At 37.9% G+C, this 19,549-nt stretch overlaps 1 protein-coding gene across 1 annotated transcript; it reads right to left on the reverse strand.

Annotated features, from left to right (window-relative positions):
- Window positions 1-886: 886 nt before the first annotated feature.
- LOC137156630 (deleted in malignant brain tumors 1 protein-like) lies at window positions 887-18,656 on the reverse strand (the record flags this gene model as incomplete). Its single annotated transcript, XM_067553505.1, is given in 13 exon segments — window positions 887-2,313; window positions 2,970-3,241; window positions 5,168-5,556; window positions 6,323-6,495; window positions 7,886-8,097; window positions 8,432-8,516; window positions 8,519-8,581; window positions 12,864-13,175; window positions 15,177-15,251; window positions 16,390-16,419; window positions 16,946-17,254; window positions 17,761-17,778; window positions 18,576-18,656. Coding segments are annotated over 13 exon segments (2,201 nt in total), but the record flags the coding sequence as incomplete, so codon positions are not given.
- Between the last annotated feature and the right edge of the window lie 893 nt (window positions 18,657-19,549).

Here is a 19,549-nt window from a genome sequence, read left to right on the forward strand (position 1 = left end):
CTAGCTATAGGGTATTGTGGTTACATATTGACACAAAGTATTGGACTTTCTCTAATAAAATATGCATATGGCTTGTCAAAGTCAATGGACATAAGGGCGAGAGCCATGCGTTTAGGCCCACATCAAGAAGAATTGCAAATGCATTGGATATCTAGAAACCATCTGCACATTATACGTTCTCAGGCCAACTACTCAACAGAGAAGTAATCTTTAAAAACATTGGGTCAGAATCTCTTCCCAGCTCCAGCCATGCCGCAGAGCTGGAAAGCTGCTGGATCTCCCCAGCTGGTGATTCTCTTCGTATGGGTCTAGTCCCTGGCTGATGTAGAGCTGGTGTAACCAGCTCCTATGCTACTATCCCTGCAACCCCTGCCTTTGGTGGCACACAGGGGATGGGGATGGGCATGGCCAGAGCACCGATATGCTCCAGTGATCCTTCGCTGGTGGTTGCCTCTTTGGAGGCCATAGTCAGCTGGCATAGTTTAGGATAAGCCTAAGAGTCAGGGAGCTACAGTTGGCTCCTTTGCAGTCCCTTCTATCCCCACCGCAATCTTGACATTTTGTTTTTCTTTTTCACACTTGAGAAGAAAACAGAAAAATTTGAAGAGAGAAAATTTTTAGTCAAAAATCAGTGATTTATGCCTTTGAAATATCTGGCTTCTTCAAACTAGCTTCTCCATAATTTCTTGTAGTGGATAAAGGCAGAGATATCTTGTATCCTTATAAGAGCCTATGTAAATACGCTTACCGATTTTACCATCCCAGTTTTGGAAATGGAAAAAACAACAGCAGAAATTGGTAAATTGGTGCTTGGCAAAGTTTCTTTAATGCTTTGCAATATGAAGAATGTGATTTGTCATAGTTAGGAGCACAGATGCATAGACATTATATTTGCAAGTACACAAACAGAAATATGGCTTTGTAAATACTTCCACTTCTGATTTTAAATTGCTATGTTTACATATGAAATTCATTGAGACTAGAAATCCTCCCATTTTACAAATTAGCAGAAGCTATTACATTTGTCTCAAAGAGACATTAACCCTTAAAGAGGCATGCTCAAGATAATCTGAAACAAGGTGTTTTAGCAATTCCATATGTAATTGTATGTATGTTTCCTGTATTCCTTTCCAGTCATAGCTGATTACTAAATAAAACTACTTTCGTCTATATAACCAGCTTGGATCATTTGATGCTGCCACATGTATATTTTATCCCCATCTCTCCACCATAATTTCCGTGTCAGAATATTTGAGGTGTTAGAAACACTGATCTTGAAAGGAAGGGAAAGGAGGACTGTGAAGGAGAAAATCTGCATTAACATCCAAATATCCTGACCATCAGCAGTGACTGAAATGTGCCAGGCATGCATAAAAGGTGTGCTAGGTATGCATAATACATAAAAACACACTCTATCAGATTGCCCTTTTTATGTATAAAGTTGTCAAATCAAAGTAATATCTATCAATCGTAGCCCCCTTCATTGTAATATCTGAGCGCCTCACAATCTTAATTGTATTTATCCTCACAACACCCCTGTGAGGTATTGAAATGCTATTATCCCCATTTTACAGATGGAGAACTCAGACCCAGAAAAACTAAGTGACTCACCCAGGGTCACACAAGCTGTTTGTGGTGAAACCGTGAATCACAACCCAGGTTAGTGCTCTAACCACTGGACCTCTTTTCCTGCATACACCTTCGTGGTATTATGAGGATGAGAGTTGCTCTCTTGAGTCTCACTGCAGAATGCCATGATAACTATGGCATAGTGTTTTAGGTATATCTAGGCTAGAGATCATCTAGAATCAGACTTTGCAGATTAGGCCTGAGAGCAGGGAACTGGCTGGTCAGATATTAGGTTTGAGTTCAGTCCATTATTGGAAATGGCAGCAGGTTAGGCTTCTCCGAGCTCTCTCTGTTATTTGGATGTGGGATTTAACCTCTGGCCCATCTCTAGCCCGAATTTACCAGAACTCAGCGTGTACCCTCTTTACAGAAAGTTTTTCATACTTTCTCCTTGAAGCGTGAATTATGTATAAAAATTAGTTAGCGCAAATGCTAGAAACCAAATCATTAGTTAAATGCCTTGAGATGAAACTGTCTGCCAGATGCTCGTGCCTTTAGTGTCTCACATTATCTGGTATGGAACCTCTTTCTTCAGTTTACTTTTCAAAAGAAACCCAACAACAGTAAAAACAACAACTGCAAGCACCACAGCCATAACAATAAAAGGAGTATGGAAAGGATCAGCAGTAGCAGTAAGTGAGCCATGGGCATCTGTGACTTCTCGATGTTCAGAATACTCCAGATCTGTGAGTTAAGAGAATGAGATTGTTACGTTTTGTTCACTGCTCCAGTTATTGCCAAAGACAAGAGAACTTGAACTAAAAAGTTACACTCTAGATCCGTCAGGAAATAAAATCAATTTCACTCTATTCCATACATGATATTCTAGAAACATCAATCCATCTTTATATTAGTAAAGATCATTACATGATCTTAACCTACAGCAGCCATATTTTAGGTTCAATATGAAAAAATCATAACTAGCGGAAGAGTTAGGGAATGGAACCATTTATCAAGGAAGATTGAGGGTTCACTTTACTGGAGATATTAAGGACTAGACATGACAACCACACTGCTTGAACAGTTTGGGGATAATTAAATCAATGAAGATTAAATCAATGAAGATGCATTTAATCTTTCTTCCTGCAGAACAGATTCAGTTAGCATTTTTGAGATGTACAGATTAAAATGATGGATTTGAAATGTGCTAAGTAAGAAACTAATTTGTAGGTGCTATTTGTCAATAAACAAGTCCCTGATGTTTATTATAGAACTGTTGATAAACCAGTAAAAGCATGCTTCAGTGCTAGAAATTGGAAGTAACCTGACATGCAAAGATTTTGTGAAATGAAATGAAAAGAACCTTATACTAAACACAAGAGAAGGTTATTTAAATTTACCAGCATTCCTGTTCTCAGGGCCATCTTTCCGAAGCTGAATTGGCCCAACAACAACATCCACTTTTTCTTGGTAAGAGCTTGTATCTCTTTTAGACCTGGCTATGCAGCCCTGGTAGCATCGGGAAGAATAATCATATACCCTGCACACCACCATTTTAAACTGCAGGTAAACTGACGAATGTTTGTTAATAAACTTGAAGGCATTCAATTTGAACCGTATGGTGGAGCTGTAGGGTGAATAGTATGTACCGTAGGAAGGATCTCGCACACACCTAAGGTAAATAAATAAAATACAATGAGTCTTCATGCCTACACACAAAAATAAATCACTGGCATCAATGTCCTAATGTGCAAAGACTAAAGTAAAAAAACAACAACAATGCACTGACAACAGAAAGGGAGAAAACTGTGGAATTGAACTAAGAGCAGAAAATGAAAGATTAAAATAGTGGCAGTGACCTGTCTGAAAACAAAATATACAATATTGATGTCCCTAAATCAGCAATGTATTTACATGCATGCTTAACTCTAAGAGCTTCAGTAGTTTTACTGAACTCACATGCTTAAATTTAAGCCTGCATAGGGCTTTGCAAGTTCTGGGCCCAGGACAGAGGAGTTGCTAAGAGACCACCTGGATGTGTCCTGGCAACTAATCTGTGAAAAAAACCAGAACCGCTTTATATCTTGCAAGCAGCAAGAAAGTCAATGTTTCCAATTAACCCAGTCTCTAGTAAATCAGCCGCATAGGTGCATCACAGAACAAGATTTTATTAAGTTTCACTTTCCTGTCAGTGTTGACTAGCCTGAGTAAGTGCCAGAAATTCCATGCTAATGCATTCTGCTTCAGTTTAACCACCAGGACTAAGGAACACAATTTACCTGTTACCACACAGCTATTATTTCAGAATAAGCTGTAGAGGTCTCGTATCCTCAGTGTATTTCATGCATATTTTAATAAATCCATTCTCATAATTAAGATCACAAGGTATTAAACTATTCTTATAATAATCTCAGTTTATACTGTATAATATGTTACTATGTTGTTTTATATTCATGCCAACACTTCTATCACCTATAGATGGGTAAGATATGTTTGAATGAAGATATGGTAAATGTATTTCCTTTTGGATTTATATCAATATTCGGTTTTAAAAGATTTGGCTCTTTCATCGTTGTATGATTTTATCAGATCATTTTGTAAAAGGGCTGTTTTGAATATTTAATTTTCATGTCCTGCAATAGATAGGGTATTTTAAACCATCATGCAGGTGGCTTCTTTAAAACTTAACTTCTGTGTGTCCTGCAGCTCTAATGCTACCCTGGCTGAATTATTTTGAAATTTCACTCTTATTCCCCATTATTTATATACAATTAGGATTGCACCAACAAATGAATGAGTCATATATTCATTGACAATGGGACCTGCTCCTGAAAGACTTGTGCTTTCATACCCAGAAAGGTGTAGAGTCTAACGATGAAGAAGGCTACTGAAATTCTGGTAGGAAAAGCATAGGAACATAGAAATTGCCATACTGGGTAAGATCAGTAATCTATTATTTTCTTACCAGATCTAAGAATCTATCTTATTTTCTGTAATTCTTTTATCTGACTTTTTCCACAAGAAATGGTTGAAGGCAGGGGTTCTCAAACTTTTTTTGCTAGGACCTCATTTGAAAATATTTCAGGCTGTGACAACCCACCCAAAAGTGATGACTACACCCATGCCATGCCATCCTGACAGCTCATGACACCCTCCCCCATAATAACCTCACAACCCACCGAGGAGCCACAACCCCCAGTTTGAGAACCCTTGATTTAAGCTGAGCCAGACGAACAATTCTGGGTCATCTGAGTGACATTAAAATTCTTACGTGTCACTTGCAAAACACAGAATAAGCATGAAAAGAAATTGAGATTTTTTTAAAAAGATACAAGAAAACTAGGATTGCAAAAATGAATGAACATTTTTCTTAAAAAAATAGAGCAGAATATTTTAAAAACACACAGTTCAATTCTATAGACAAGCTATTTGGGGCTGAATTCAATCCTGATGCAGGCAGGTGAAAATCCACAGATATCAGTGGAGGTTGGAGTTACACCTGCTTCCATCAGAATTGAGTTTACCACTTTAGTTACTATTTTATATCCTTGAGTGGAATCACAGATCCATTGTAAACCATTGCCGAGAATGTCCTTACCCACTCTTGATAATATCATAGGTTATTCTTGTAAAATCATTGGGATCAGGTGATGCAACACACGTGTCCAAAAACAACACCAGATTTGGGTCAGAGCTGTGAATTGAAGCTTGAAGGAATAAATTCTGGTTCAAGTCAACGTAGTATGGTGAGTCATACACTGGCCGTGAGAAGGATGGTGTTTCGTAAAATGAAATGTTCACGTTGTATCTGCTATACTGAGTTTCATTCACCTCAGTAACATCCTCAGCAACATACATTATTTCTATCCATGTGTTTTGGAGCATTTTGCAGTTGATATGCAAATGAAGATCTTTCTGCCTTTTGATTATGTAACCAGAAGAGATTGCTTTGATCAAGTTGGAATAGATGATAGTGTTGTTGTTTCCCTGTTTGACACATTAAATACAGAATTATCTCATGTAGTCACAGTTTTACCCTAAGGTCACTATTACCATTATGCTTAATAAACTTTTTATGCCCCTATAGAATAATATGCACTTAAAAAATGTTGCTTCCACACTTCTGAAAAGAAATGTGAGTTAGGTCATCTCTACTCAACACATTTTAAACAGCTTTGATGGCTTTATGATATGGTGATTACATTTAGATATGTGAAAAATATTTTCTTTGAACCAAACACAGCCAAGTTAGTTAACATTCGTTCAAAGCTTTGAACTTGTAATGCACAAAAGGTCCTGATTCAGCAAGGTTCTTAAACATGACTCTAATCTAAGCACTATTGAAGTGAATGCTTTATACTGGATATGTTGCTGGTACCTTGCTGAATCGGGACCTTTGCTCGTTCCTGTGTAAGTGCCAAGTGTACATGGGGCCTATATAAGTGCCAAGGATTTTGACCATTCGTGAACATCAGCTCATTCTGAAAAAAGTCTGAACATGGGTTGAGGTTGTTCATGTATCTCCCCCTCCTCCCATTATTCCCCATCATGTCAATCTACAATAAGGGAGGAGTTCCCTGCAGGCAAGGGAAGGATAGGTGGGAGTGTTCAGTGAATCTGAACCTGCAACCATTGGTTCACTTGTAACTCCTCTGAATTGCAGTGCAGGTTTCTCTTCATGATGTTTTTCAAAATGAATTTTGCAATTCGCACAGACCTACTTACACAGGCTGTTGAATAATTAACTTCCTACCTCTCGTCTTGTGCCACAGCCATTGTATGGTATGTTGAATATAACAAAGGTTGGTGTAACCTTTGGTGTACAATAAGGGTCATTCAAGCTGACATCCCATGCCGTGTAGCCATGTGACTGGAGATAGGCTCTATTAACAACTGCGTGCATGTATTCTGGCAAGCACAGAAGAGCTAGTGGGTGGATAAAACACATATTATTAGTGCATTTAGGCATACAATAATAATGAAATGTTGCCACCTATAGCTATGCTTCTATCTACTCTGTGTGTAGGTTGGGAGAGGGAAAGGGGTTCATAAGCCAAGCCACTTTTTTACTCTGTGTTTTAAATATTGAATTATGCACCAGGAACCTGTGGTTTAAGCTGTGGATTACTAGTATTATCAAACTTTGCAAATTATAACTTCTCTCCTTGTGATCAGAGTGAGTCATCAGTGGTAAGGATCATATGAATCCCAGTTGCCATAGTAGATCAAATCCCGGAGTCAAGTGAAAGTCCTATTGAAGTTGCTTGGAATTTTGCTTGAGTAAAACTATGAACCATATTACCAGGGCCATTAGTAAGCAAATGAATTCAAGGCTTTCAGTACTTCTGGGAGAGAATGATCTAAAACACAATGGGAGGTGAAGACAAAGGGAACAGTAAATTTAAAGAGAAATCAGTGTGTTTGTTAATAGCGATTTATGGGTCAGATTTTGCAGCCTTTAGTTATACTGTTTAGCCAATGGCACTCACCAGTCAAGTGCTGTTCAATATGAGTAAGGTGGCACAATCAGGGGTTTGCATGTATGATCTTACATAAGCCTTATGGGGTTTGGAGCTACATGTGCAGAGGCTGAATCACATCAAAGTAATAGTCCTTCATTGGGGATTGGATCCTGTAGTCTTTACTTGGGCAAAAGGCACATTGAAAGGAATAGGAGTTTTGCCTGAATAAGTGCTTAAGGATCAGTTTTTGAATGGCTATGAGAGGTGTTCAAGTTCACTTGTGGGCACCTCCATAGCTGAAGACTTGGACAAATTGCAGAGAATTCAGGGAAGAGCCATCAAAAGTGGGAAAGGAAGTGCTGAGAATGATTCTAAATATGAATAATTCTAATACTAAACAAGTACCCGTAAAGTACTAAACAGGCATAGAGCTCATATAGATAACAACTAATGAGCTGGGGGGAGGACATTAAATTGACTCATGCTATATGAAGAAGGGGGATTGCAATGAGTTTTACCTGCATCAGGAGTAGGATCAGACCCGAAGAGAATGAGCAGTTAGGTAGCACAAGGGGCCATAAGTAAGAGTAAAGAGATGATATAAAAGTAAATATATATTTAGGCTGAATATTAGAGAAAAAGTCTAAAAGTAATTAATGTGATTTATTTTGTTTAAATATAAAACTAACTATTGTCTGCAAGTAGTAGATCACTAATCTCACAATAAGAAAGAGGACAGTGAATGGTTGCTATACTGAAGCGCATGAACAATATTAATCTGGTTATTTAGCAAATAAAATCAGTAAATAGGCTTGTCTGCTGAAAAGCAAAGTTCTGTGTTTAAATGAACTTACTAGTATTCTGGTCTGCAGGAATGGAGAAGTATTCAGCACGAAACCCTCTTTTTGTGATACTCCCGTCACTGTGAAATCGAACTGTCATCAAGTTTGAGGATGATGTATATATAAGATAGGAACCATAACAAATTTTCCCCAGTAATGGAGAGGTATAAAGTGGCCCGTCATATATCTCAATATAATCATATAGGCATCCACCTCCTTCTGTCCTGGGGAATAAACATGAACATTTTGTAAACTATTTTATAAACTCCTATTTCACGACTCAGCACAAAGCATCACCTAAAATCTCAGATTAAACCCTTCAGACTGCAAGGTGTTCAGGGTAGAGATTTTGCATCTTTTATGGTACCAACCACTTTGATAGGATTGAAGAAACAACAAACAATACTCCGTTCATGCAATTTTAATTTTAAATTTACTGGTTACTTACAATGGTTAATCTCTGTTCAGAAATGTCTTTGAAATGGAGAGGGGGTACAAATTTCAAAAATCCATGATTTTAAACCCATGAATTTCCCAGGAAATTAGTGCCTTACTTACGAGATATCTCTAAACGAAAGTGTTATAAGGTAATTGCTCATTGCTTGTATTTCCCACACACAATCTACATTGTTTGGATAATTTCAGGGTAGAATGGGCTATGAAATGTCCCAGAGGAATATTGAAGGACACCGCCACAAGAATATTTTGCTGCAGAATGAAATGGAGGAAGAAAAAATACATACAAGTAATTTATATTTACTTTTGCATATATTTGTGTATGATTTATCAGGGAGAGCCAAAACCTACTGAAGTTAGAGAGAGCCTCCCATTACTTCAATGGTGATTAGAAAAAGGCAACATTTTTAGTTACACACGCGCGCGCACACACACACACACACACACACACACACACACACACACTTTTAGAATAATGTGCCAAAATCAAGAAAATGCCAATAAAATCATAAAACTAAATTAATAGCACAATTGAATGGGAGAAGAGGATAAAGAGAGAGAATGGATGAAAAATTAGAAATGGATAAGTAGGTTAGTGGACAGAGAGTTGGGGGAGAAAGATGGCTGGCTGGCTAACCATAACATCAGGGAACACAAATTAGGTACCCATCTCGCAAATAATACATAACTATATTTCTATCCAAGTGTATAATTTACACAGCTGATAAAAAGCTAGCTGTCTGCATTTATTACTATAATACAGACACACTTAAAAGAAGTGGAAGAAGAAAACAGAGTTAAAAAATACGAAGGTTACCTCTTTAGGACCCAATCCCATAAACATGCATTCATGTGAATCTCCATGATTGGAGGTTGTTAACAATGGATTAAATGAACATCTGTCAGGGATGGTCTAAGCATTCTTAATCTTGCTTTAGTGCAGAAGGAATAGACTAGATGGACTCTCGAGATCCGTCCAGCCTTCGATTTTCAATAATAACTCTCCTCTCCTGAATAGTTCCATTTAAATCAATATGACTATTCAAATGACTACTCATGTCCATTAATTATTCTTTTTTTTATTTGTATTGCTGTAGCACCTAGGAGCCCCAGCTATAGACCATGACTCCTTTGTGCTAGGTCTTGTACAAACACAGAACAATAGGAGTGTTTGGAGCACTAGTCCCATAGAAAGGAACCTTAAACTTTCTAATAACTGTTCCTTTTCTGTTACAGACTGCTTATACATTACACTGAAAGTAACAATATAATTACATTTAACTTAGATCTCGCAGTATCAGGAAAAGACAGTTAGTAAAATGTTTGACTTTTTTCATTTGTTAGTTGGCTCCTGCAAGAAATTCATCCTAGGATGTATTTCTTTTGTTAGAAAAAAGGATATTCAAAATTTGAGCTGGGCAAAAGATCTTTGGCAAACAGTTCATTGTCATTATGAATGACTCTCTGAAGTTCCACTATAAATGACAATGAACAGTCATTTGGACTCTAAATTAGCTGTTACCACTCAAGGAAGAGATCTTGGAGTCATTGTAGTTCTCTGAAAACATTTGCTCAATGTGCAGTGGCAGTGGAAAAACCTAACAGAATGTTAGGAATGATTGGGAAGGAGATATATAATGAGACAGAAAATATCATAATCCCATAATAAAATCCATGATCTGCCAACACCTTGAATGTCAGAGAACTACAATGACTCCAAGATCTCTTCCTTGAGTGGTAACAGCTAATTTAGACTCCATTATTTTGTATGAATAGCTGGGATGATGTTTTCCAATGTACATTATCAATTGGAAATTTCATCTGCCATTTTGTTGGCAGTCATCCAGCTTAGTGTGATCCATTTGTAACTCTCCACAGTGAGCTTTGGACTTAACTATCTTGAATAATTTTCTATTGTTTGCAAATTTTGCCACCTCACTCATCACCCCTTTTGCAGATCACTTATGAAGATATTGAACAGCAAAGGTCCCGCTAGAGATTGTTGGGAATGCACTATTTCAATTCTGTCCATTGTAAATGCTTTTCTTATTCCTTATTAACCTGGTGATTGGCTACCATGCTACTGGGTGGGTCTCTCTCAATATCTTCTGTTGTTTTGTTTAAAAAAAAAAAATAACTGGGTTTCATTTTTGTTCTGATGCAGAATGAAAACAAATTTTAAAGCCTCAGAATTATTTTCCAAACCAGATTTCTTGTTTTCCAGCCAGCTCTACTCTATACCACCACAGCCTGTTAAGAGAAGAGTAAGTACTGAAAAGACAGCAAAAATGCATACAAAAATGAAGGAAGCATGGTCTAGTGGAAATAGCAAGGCACTGGGAATCAAAATATCTGGTTTCTAATCCTCACTCTGCATTGATGTAAATTAGCAACACAATCCCACCACATGCCAACAGCTGTAAACTGAGATTGAGGGCTGAAATACACAATCCTCCTCTCTTCCCCAGAACCAAAGGGTGACACAGGATTGAGACAGGTTATTGGGGTAAGAGGATGGCAGAACAAAAGGGAACAATTCAACAAATATATGGAGAAATCTTTATTGCCTGAACCAGGTTTGAAATTGGGTCCTTTGCATTGCTTTTCAATTTATCCTTGCTCTCATTTCAGTTCATGTGGCAACTGCACTATGAAACCATAGGCTATAGTTTCAGAACATCTCTAGCACAGAATCCCATAAGAGAGAAGTATCTTAGTGAAGCCAGATTGAGTTACAACTTACCAGTTGTTGTGTACCAGGGCCAAGATGTGGTGGTGTGTGGTCCTGCAGGAAGATAACAAAGGCAAAACTAGAGACCTATGGTGCATTTTCACAGGAACCGCAAAACACACATCCCCTTTGCCAAATCCCCACACCAAATCATAGGGGCACAAGAGCTCCTCCATGAAACAGTGGGAAGAAATTTTTTAACCTGGGCAAAACAACATGTTTGTCCTAATCTTATTTTTGAAATATCTGAAATGTTTTAGCTCAAACTTCCCAAAATACATCCGTCTGCGGCAGAAATTCAGCATGGATTTTAACCTAAATTGCTACAGTATGGCAAATAACAAGCAACTAAAAATTGGATCTTATCATGAAAAAGTGTAGGGCAACTTTAACCATAAGTGGCACTACCAGTTCTGCCAATAATAAACTTCAGTGGTGTTCCTATAGATGTACATTTCATCATATTAAAATTTTATGTCATGATGATATAAGTGATAAGTAACCTGTTGACGGAGAGGTTGTATATCCAGCAGCTGGTAAGGGAGAAACATGAGAAGTTATATTAACAGTTCTTAGTGTTTTATTAGTGCCTTAGAGCTGAGTGAAATTTTTAAGGCAAAGTTTTTTCCAGCAAAAAATGCACATTCAGCAAAAACAAAACATTATGAAATTATGTTGGTTTCAGTAAACTGTTCTTTTAAAAAAAATTCTAAATGACACACCCATTTTGAAAACATCAGGTAAGATTTTGATTTTTTGTCTGATGTGTCTATTGTCAAAACTATCTTTACATTTTTTTCCAAACCTATGAAATGGCAAAAAAAAAACTAAATGTCATAATTTTGTTAAAATGAAATATTTTGAATTACCTGAAAAATCATTTTTTGAACTCTTTGACTCACTGAAATTTTCAAATATTTTAATATTTATGGCTATTGTCCAACCCAAAATAATGTCTTCCCAAATTTGGAGAATGAAATCTATTTTGGCTAAAAAAATCTGCATTTGATTCATGACAATATATATAACATCTCAAGTGCAAATGACTCCAGAAGCTGCATGACTTTCCTGGAGGCTGCTATATTTTCTAACAAATAGAAAAAAACAGAAGACACCATGTTTGTAATATCTTGTTAAGGATAATCATAAAATATAATAAAATGTGCTTGACTCTCACTGAAGTCTATGAAAAAATTCCCAAAGAATTTACATTTCTTGATGAAAAACCATTACTGCTGAAACTTATATAGGTCTTTCATCTTTGCATCTCTAAGTACTTTATGAAGTTGAGTAAGTCTCATTATCCCTATTTTACTTGTTCGATAACTAAGGCATTCAGAAACAAAGTAACATGGCAGAATCGTTTCCTACATCCTATTTCCATGCTCTATCCCCATTGCAGCATTCTACTTTCAAAAAAAGTGTGGTTAACAGAACTGAAAACTGATCCAGGCAGACTGGTGCTGCACTTTGGAACTTTAGGTTAATATCCTCATTACTTGACAATCCTTGAGTGCGTTTTTTTACCTACTCATAACCACCTCCCCCCATTTTATTTTTGATCTCTTTATTCTATGCTAGCACAATCACATTCACCAGAGAATTAACTAGCTTGCTGGTTGAACATGAAACTCATTTGAGGAAAGAAAGTGGCCTTTTCTGCATAAGATTCAGTTCCAAAAATTAAATCTCATATATTGAAGCCTTTGCGATGTGACTTTCAAAAACCTCTTACACATGGTTAAAAGCATATGCTATGCCAGTCATTCACCTCCAAGCTACCTGAAAACTCTTGGTATTTACCTGAGCAGATGACACCAGCATCTTCAGAATGACCACAGTTATGAGAGAGCCATCCTTTGTGAGGACAGTCCCATAGACTGTATTCCCATCCTCTGCAACTCACATCATCCATGACAATATTTCCTGACCCTTGACCATAATAGGCACCGGTCTTCGCTGCAACACCATATCCACATCCAAGCTGTCTGCACACAACATTTGCATCATTGAGATCCCACGAATCATCACAAACTGTCCCCCAGGATCCTTGATAATAGACTTCAACACGACCTTCACAGCTGCTATATGAATTCACCAGTCTCACTGCCAGCCCTGAAATAGATGCAAGGGAATTATTATTAGCACATTTGCTACAGTTCCGTCCCTTTTTGTAACTTTGTGGCAACTTGGGTGAATCTGATCCATGTATGGAATGCCAACTGACTGCTTTGCGGATTACATGGCCATATCACACATCTGGATCAAAGTTGGAAAAACACATTTGAAAAAGTAATTCCAAGTATACATAGAATAAGATGGCATCTAAACTAGCTGTTGCCACATAAGAAAGGGAACTTGGAGTCACCATGGATAGTTCTGTGAAAAGATTTGCTCAGGATACAGTGGCCATCAAAAAAGCTTAACAGAATGTTAGGATCCATGAAGAAAGGGATAGATAATAAGACAGAAAATATTATAATGCCACAACAACATCCAAAGTATGCCCACACTTTGACTACTGTGTGAAGTTCTAGTCACACCATCTCTAAAAAGATGTATTAGTATTAGAAAAAGTACAGAGAAGGGCAACAAATTGATTAGAGATATAGAACAGCTTGAGAGGAGAGATTAAAGAGACTGGGACTCAAATTTAGAATAGAGGTGACTAAGGAGGTTATGATATAGGTTTATAAAATCATGAATGATATGAAGAAAATGAGTACAGAGGTGTTATTTACCTCTTCACATAAACACAAAAACTAGGGGTCACCCAATGAAATTAATAGGCAGCAAGTTTAAAACATATAAATGGATATACTTCTCCATTCAATACACAGTAAACCTGTAGAACTCATTGCTAGGTGATGTTGTGAAGGTCAAAATTATGATTGGGTTCAAAAAAGAATGAGAAGTTCATGGAGGAAAGGTCCATCAGTGGCTATTAGTCAAGATGGTCAGGGATGCTACCCCATGCTCTGCGTGTCCCGAAGTCACCTACTGCCAGAATCTAGGACTGAATGACAGAGGATGGGTCACTCAAAATTGCCCTGCTCTGTTCATTCCCTCTGAAGCATCTGGCATTAGCCACTGTTAGAAGACAGGATACTGGGCTAGGTGGGCCATTGGTCTGACCTAGTTTGGCTGTTTTAATGATCAGCTCGATGGTGCCGAATCCCATAATAGAAAGAAATTTTATCAAAAAAGGTGAGACAGCACTTACCATTGAGAGTGATGTTCATTGGAGGGAAGGAGATGTTCCTGAGTTCTGCAGGAATGAGGCTGGCTCGTCGCCCTTCTGACCCCCTTCCTCCCTCCCTCCTGTAGAGCTACTTGGCTCCATAAGGTCTCCAGAGATCCCCTCAGAAGCTGAGCTGTTGCTGTGCCTGTAACCACTGCTCTGACACAGCACTCCTCATTTGTTTGCAATAGGAGGAGGAGTAGAAAAAATCTGAGAACTTCACATGGGCCACACTTCTCGTGCCACAAAACTCTGCTGTATTGTGCTCCCTGTTCCCTAGTATAAAAGGAGGCTTATGCCAAGCCGTGGGAGGGGCTGGGTCATCTGTGACTACATAGATCACTGAGTCATTCTACCACAAGAAAGGGGCATCTCAGAGCAGCTCTGCCCTCAAACTGCTGTACATATTCTCCACCTCCTCTGAAAGCCTCTACTGAGTTGAGTTCCTGGAGCAACTCATGGGTTGCTACAACCAACACTGATATACACAATTCTTTCTGAACCATTCAATAGTATGTTTTCAATCGATGTGACAATAAATTTAGATCCTGGCCAATACTAACTTAATTGTCCAAGGAATATTTCTGAGAGTGACCAGACGTTTTAGTAGAGTCTGCATATACTCTCCTCTTTCACTCACTGTATTCATCAAAAATAGTGATGAGATTTTTCTTTCATGACGTGTTCTTCACAAATTCACGTTGCTCAAAGTTATTGCCATTATGGATTGTGTTTTGTAGTCAACATCATGATGGCAATTTCATTTCAGTGAATATAGTAGCTTTACTATTCAATCCGATCAGTAGGTCGGTACAATATAAAATCCCATAAAAATAGATCAAATATTAGTAACGCAAGGATAAGGTAGGACTTACAAGTAGATGGCACAGTCGTGGTTGTTGTAGTGGTTGTTGTAGTTGTAGTGGTCTCAGGAATGGACGTAGTGGTCTCTTTTTTAAGAAAAGAAAGGCACAATTGGGGACTTCTTTTTAAAAGGACAAGACATTTTTTTATTGCTCAATATATACACATTTTCTTATTAGTAATTTTGGTATTTTAAACTGCCATCTTGCAAATCCTCTTTCTTTTAATATTACTGAAGCAAAAACTTACTTTCCTTTTCACTTTTAATACAAGATGACATGGGAATTTTTTCTTTGAACAATTATAGTTTAAAGAGATCTTGTAAATTGTTAATCTAATTAATACGGGGTAATTTGATGAATGTCACAAATGGTCAAAGAACCTCGCAAAGCCAGATCCCGCGCTGATGTAAAATGGTGTAGATATATTGCCTTGGATGAGCTAGACCAATTTAAACGGGGTGATGATCTGGACTAAACATTATTATAGACCTAGATATATTTTTACACAGATTCAAAGTGATGCCCTAGATTACACTAGGTGATAGACTTCCCAACAAGTCTGGAAGCCCTGTTACAGCACGGACATCTGATGTGTGACTTTTTTTTTTTTAAATCTACATACTATAATATTTCCTCTCTTATTATTGAATATCAACTAAACAGGGGCTTTTCTAGATGTGTAGTTCTTGGGAATTCCATGCACACAACGGTAGTTTTAGATTTGTTAGCTTTTTCCTGTATTACTTGAGCAGTACTTGTAACACTACTTTTATACACAGTTATAGTATCCACACCAGAGGAGATAGAACTTTTCAATACCTACCATGAAGACCAATCCTTTCAAAGCATAACATTTAGTTTCTTTTTTCAACAAGAAAAAGTTGTAAGAGGTTGCATCCAACAGCTGCTTCTTAATAGCAGCAGCACAACTTCTTGTATAGTAATACTTGTTATTAAAACTCTTGCCTATTATACTTGCATTTCAAGTGCATGTGAACATTGAAGTACAGATTCCAGAGATGTTCAGTTCAGCAAATAGAACCTATCCTGCCAGGTATTAAGCAGTCTGGCTTTGGTCCAGCAAAATATTTAAGCACAAGTGGTCCCACAGATTTCTATAGGACTACTTTGGACATACTTTTAAGGCTCTGTTTAAGTGGTTTTCTGAAATAGAGCCAGATTGTCGTGTAAATTATTGAGCAAAGTATAAATTTTGAGTTACCTGTTTGTGGAGGTGCCGTTAGTCCAGAACCTGTTGATGTAGAAACATCAGACATTTTAGACATGAGATATTCCCATTGTATAGGTCTTTCATTGAGGATGTCATGTTTCAAACCAACAGAGCAGAGGCATGAAACACCTTGTTTACAAAAACTTAATTAGATTAATCATTGGGATAATCATCAAGTAATAAAACTCTGCTTCCTATGACTCAAACCATTCCCACTAACATTAATGGAGAAATGTCCACTGACCTTAAGGGAGGTCAGATTGGGCTCATACTAACCCAACTGATAAGACTCCTGACCTACACACCTCCTAGATGATTGATAATATCACTCATCAGTATAATCTACATCAACAGCTAATAAACTTTACCTTAAAGTATAGTTTATACATTTAAAGTATATTTTAGCTAGGAATGCCACATGTACTGAAAGAAAAAGTGTACAGCTAATATTTTTTTTTAAATCCAATCCTTGGTCTATTCTACAACACACACAAAGCTGATTTGGTTAGTATAAAAGCTAAGTTATGCAATAAAAGAGAATACATACCTGCACATATGACACCAGCATCTCCATAAGGACCACATGAATAGTATTGGTGTTCATAAGGGCAAGACCACAAATAGTCTTCAGAGCCAATACAGCTCACGTTAGTCATCCAAGGACTTGTCCACCCTTCGCCAAAATAGCTATTTCTCAGAGCCGCGACAGGCTCACCACAGCCCAGTTGCCTGCACACAACTCGTGCATCGTTCATGTCCCACAAATCACCACAAACTTTTACCCAGCCTCCAAAGTAAAAGATTTCAACACGACCTGCACAGTGGTTTGGCCCATTTACAAGGCTCAGCAAAAGTACTGTGAAAGACACAAAACAATTGATTGCTAGACTATTTGTCCATTTTCACAGGTAGATGTTTAATACTTCTGGGTTACCAATTAATATTTGTCCCTCGTTGGCAATGACAAAGTCATTTATTGAGAAGCTAGGCATCCTCCTTTAGCTACTGGTTGGCCACAGCTCTATCCTATTGACAAGATTGTCTCAGCAGAGAGGCCAAGGACTCAGTGGTCAATGGGACTGACCCTAGAAGTCCCACCAAATGAGGAATGTTGGCCCACCCTGCCAGAGCTTGTGCTGTGCTTTTCTGTGAATGAGTAGGGGACTCTGGTCTCCAGCACTCTGAACCTCCTTTCCCTAGTTTGAAATTCACCGAACATTTGCAGGGCGTTACAATCATAATTAAATTCATAGGGACTTGTCATTTTCCAAGCCGGAACACAGCAAGGTGTTCAGCTAATGCATAACATTGTAAATCAAAATCAGTACAAATGTAAACAATACTGTATATAGACAGACTCACCATCAGCTACAGATTCATCTGAAAAAAAGCACATAGCACAAGCTATATTAGTACAAAATACTTAGCCTTCTATAAAACTTTTTCTTTTTTCCTGAATAACTGCGATAACTTCTTCAGAAAGTGTAAAATGTTCCAACATCCAGTACCGTTTTGCAAAAAAGAACTTCATACAGGGCCCACACTACCTGTGTCACAAAACTGCTCGTGGTGCTCCCTGTACACCTGCATGAGGGGAGGTTTATGTCAAGCTGTGGGAGAGGCTGGCTAATCTGTGACTATGTTTTCTCCCCTTAAGAGCTGCCTTCAGGGTTGCAGTAGCATATCAGAGCCACTCTGCCTCAGACTGCTATAGATATTCCCAGCCCCCTCTGGAACCTTCCACAGGGATCAGTCCCTCCGGAAACTCACTGCTACAGCCAAAGTGCTTCCTTAAGCATTCATCATTCTGTTTTCAATCCATGTGACAATATTTAGATTCAAGCCAATGCTAACTAAAGCATCCAAGGAATATTTCTGAGACAGTGACCAGATGTCTTACATCTGAGTCCAAATATATTACATCCACTGCCTTCTTCATTCGCTGTGTTCATCAAAAACAGTGATCAGTTTTTTCTCCTATGATGCATTATTCCAAAGCTCATGTTACCCACAGTTATTATTCAGATGCTTTGTCTTCTGCAGTCATTATCGTGCTAGTGATTTCATTTCAGTGAATATGGTTCTTAAACTGTAAAATTCTATTCAACATTTTCAATGGATAGATACGATATAAAATAGATACAATATTAGTAAAGCACAGATAAAACAGGGCTTACGTGTGGTGGTTGGCTCTGGCGTCGTAGTTGTTGTGGTGTCAGGAAGAGTTGTAGTACTTTCATAAATGAATGTAGTGCTCTCTTTTGAAAAAAAGAAGAGAACATTAGAGATTTTTTTTAATAAGGACAAAAGAATCAATGATTTTGCTGCTTAATATATACACTTTTGTATTAACTATTGTGATGTTTTAAACTACTTTCTTGGAAACCTTTTGTTTTTATGATTATTGATACAAAAATATATTTCCTTTTTTCCTTTAGCACAAAATGACATGGGAATATAGCTTGGGAATGTTTGTATGTTTATTTGTTTTTCTATTAATATTTATTCAGGGTTGAAACACAACTTGTAAGCTGTTAATTTATACAGGGGTAATTGGCTGAATGCACCCAAATAGCCAAGGAAACACACAGAGCCAGATCCTCTGCTGCTGTAAATTAGGATAGCTCCACTGCCTTGAGTGGAGTTGCACCAGTTTACATCAACTGAGGTTGTGGTTTGAACATTATTTTAAATTATCATTTTTAATAGATCCAAAGAGATACCCCCAGCATCCGTTGGGTCAGAGACGTCCGTTCAGTCGAAGAGAGCACTGAGTCAACTTCCTGGGGGTCAATTACAAGATTTTTTAAAAAAATCTACATATAGCAGGAAAACATTTCCTGATCCTGGACCAAAATGAGCACACACTAATGGTAACATGGCAGGAAGGGCAACCAGCTGGATCCAGCTGTGATAAACTGCAAATAAAGACCTGCTTTTTGGAACTTCCTGAGTTCTGTGAGTTGCCTCCATGTCTAATGAAACCCTAGGTACCAACCACAGATGTTACATCCAGGGGTGAATAATGTCCATATGCTATCTGGTCATCTGCATCCCATGAAGAGAGCTGACAGCGGGCATGTACCTTGCGTGAGCCCAAGCAGAAGACATTGCATATCTAAAGTGCTCTATCTAGGACCATGTATTGGTT

This window comes from Emydura macquarii, unplaced genomic scaffold (assembly GCF_026122565.2).
Source record: "Emydura macquarii macquarii isolate MOO-44397 ecotype Brisbane River unplaced genomic scaffold, CSIRO-AGI_Emac_v2 contig_1457, whole genome shotgun sequence".
Classification (NCBI taxonomy): Eukaryota; Metazoa; Chordata; order Testudines; family Chelidae; genus Emydura; species Emydura macquarii.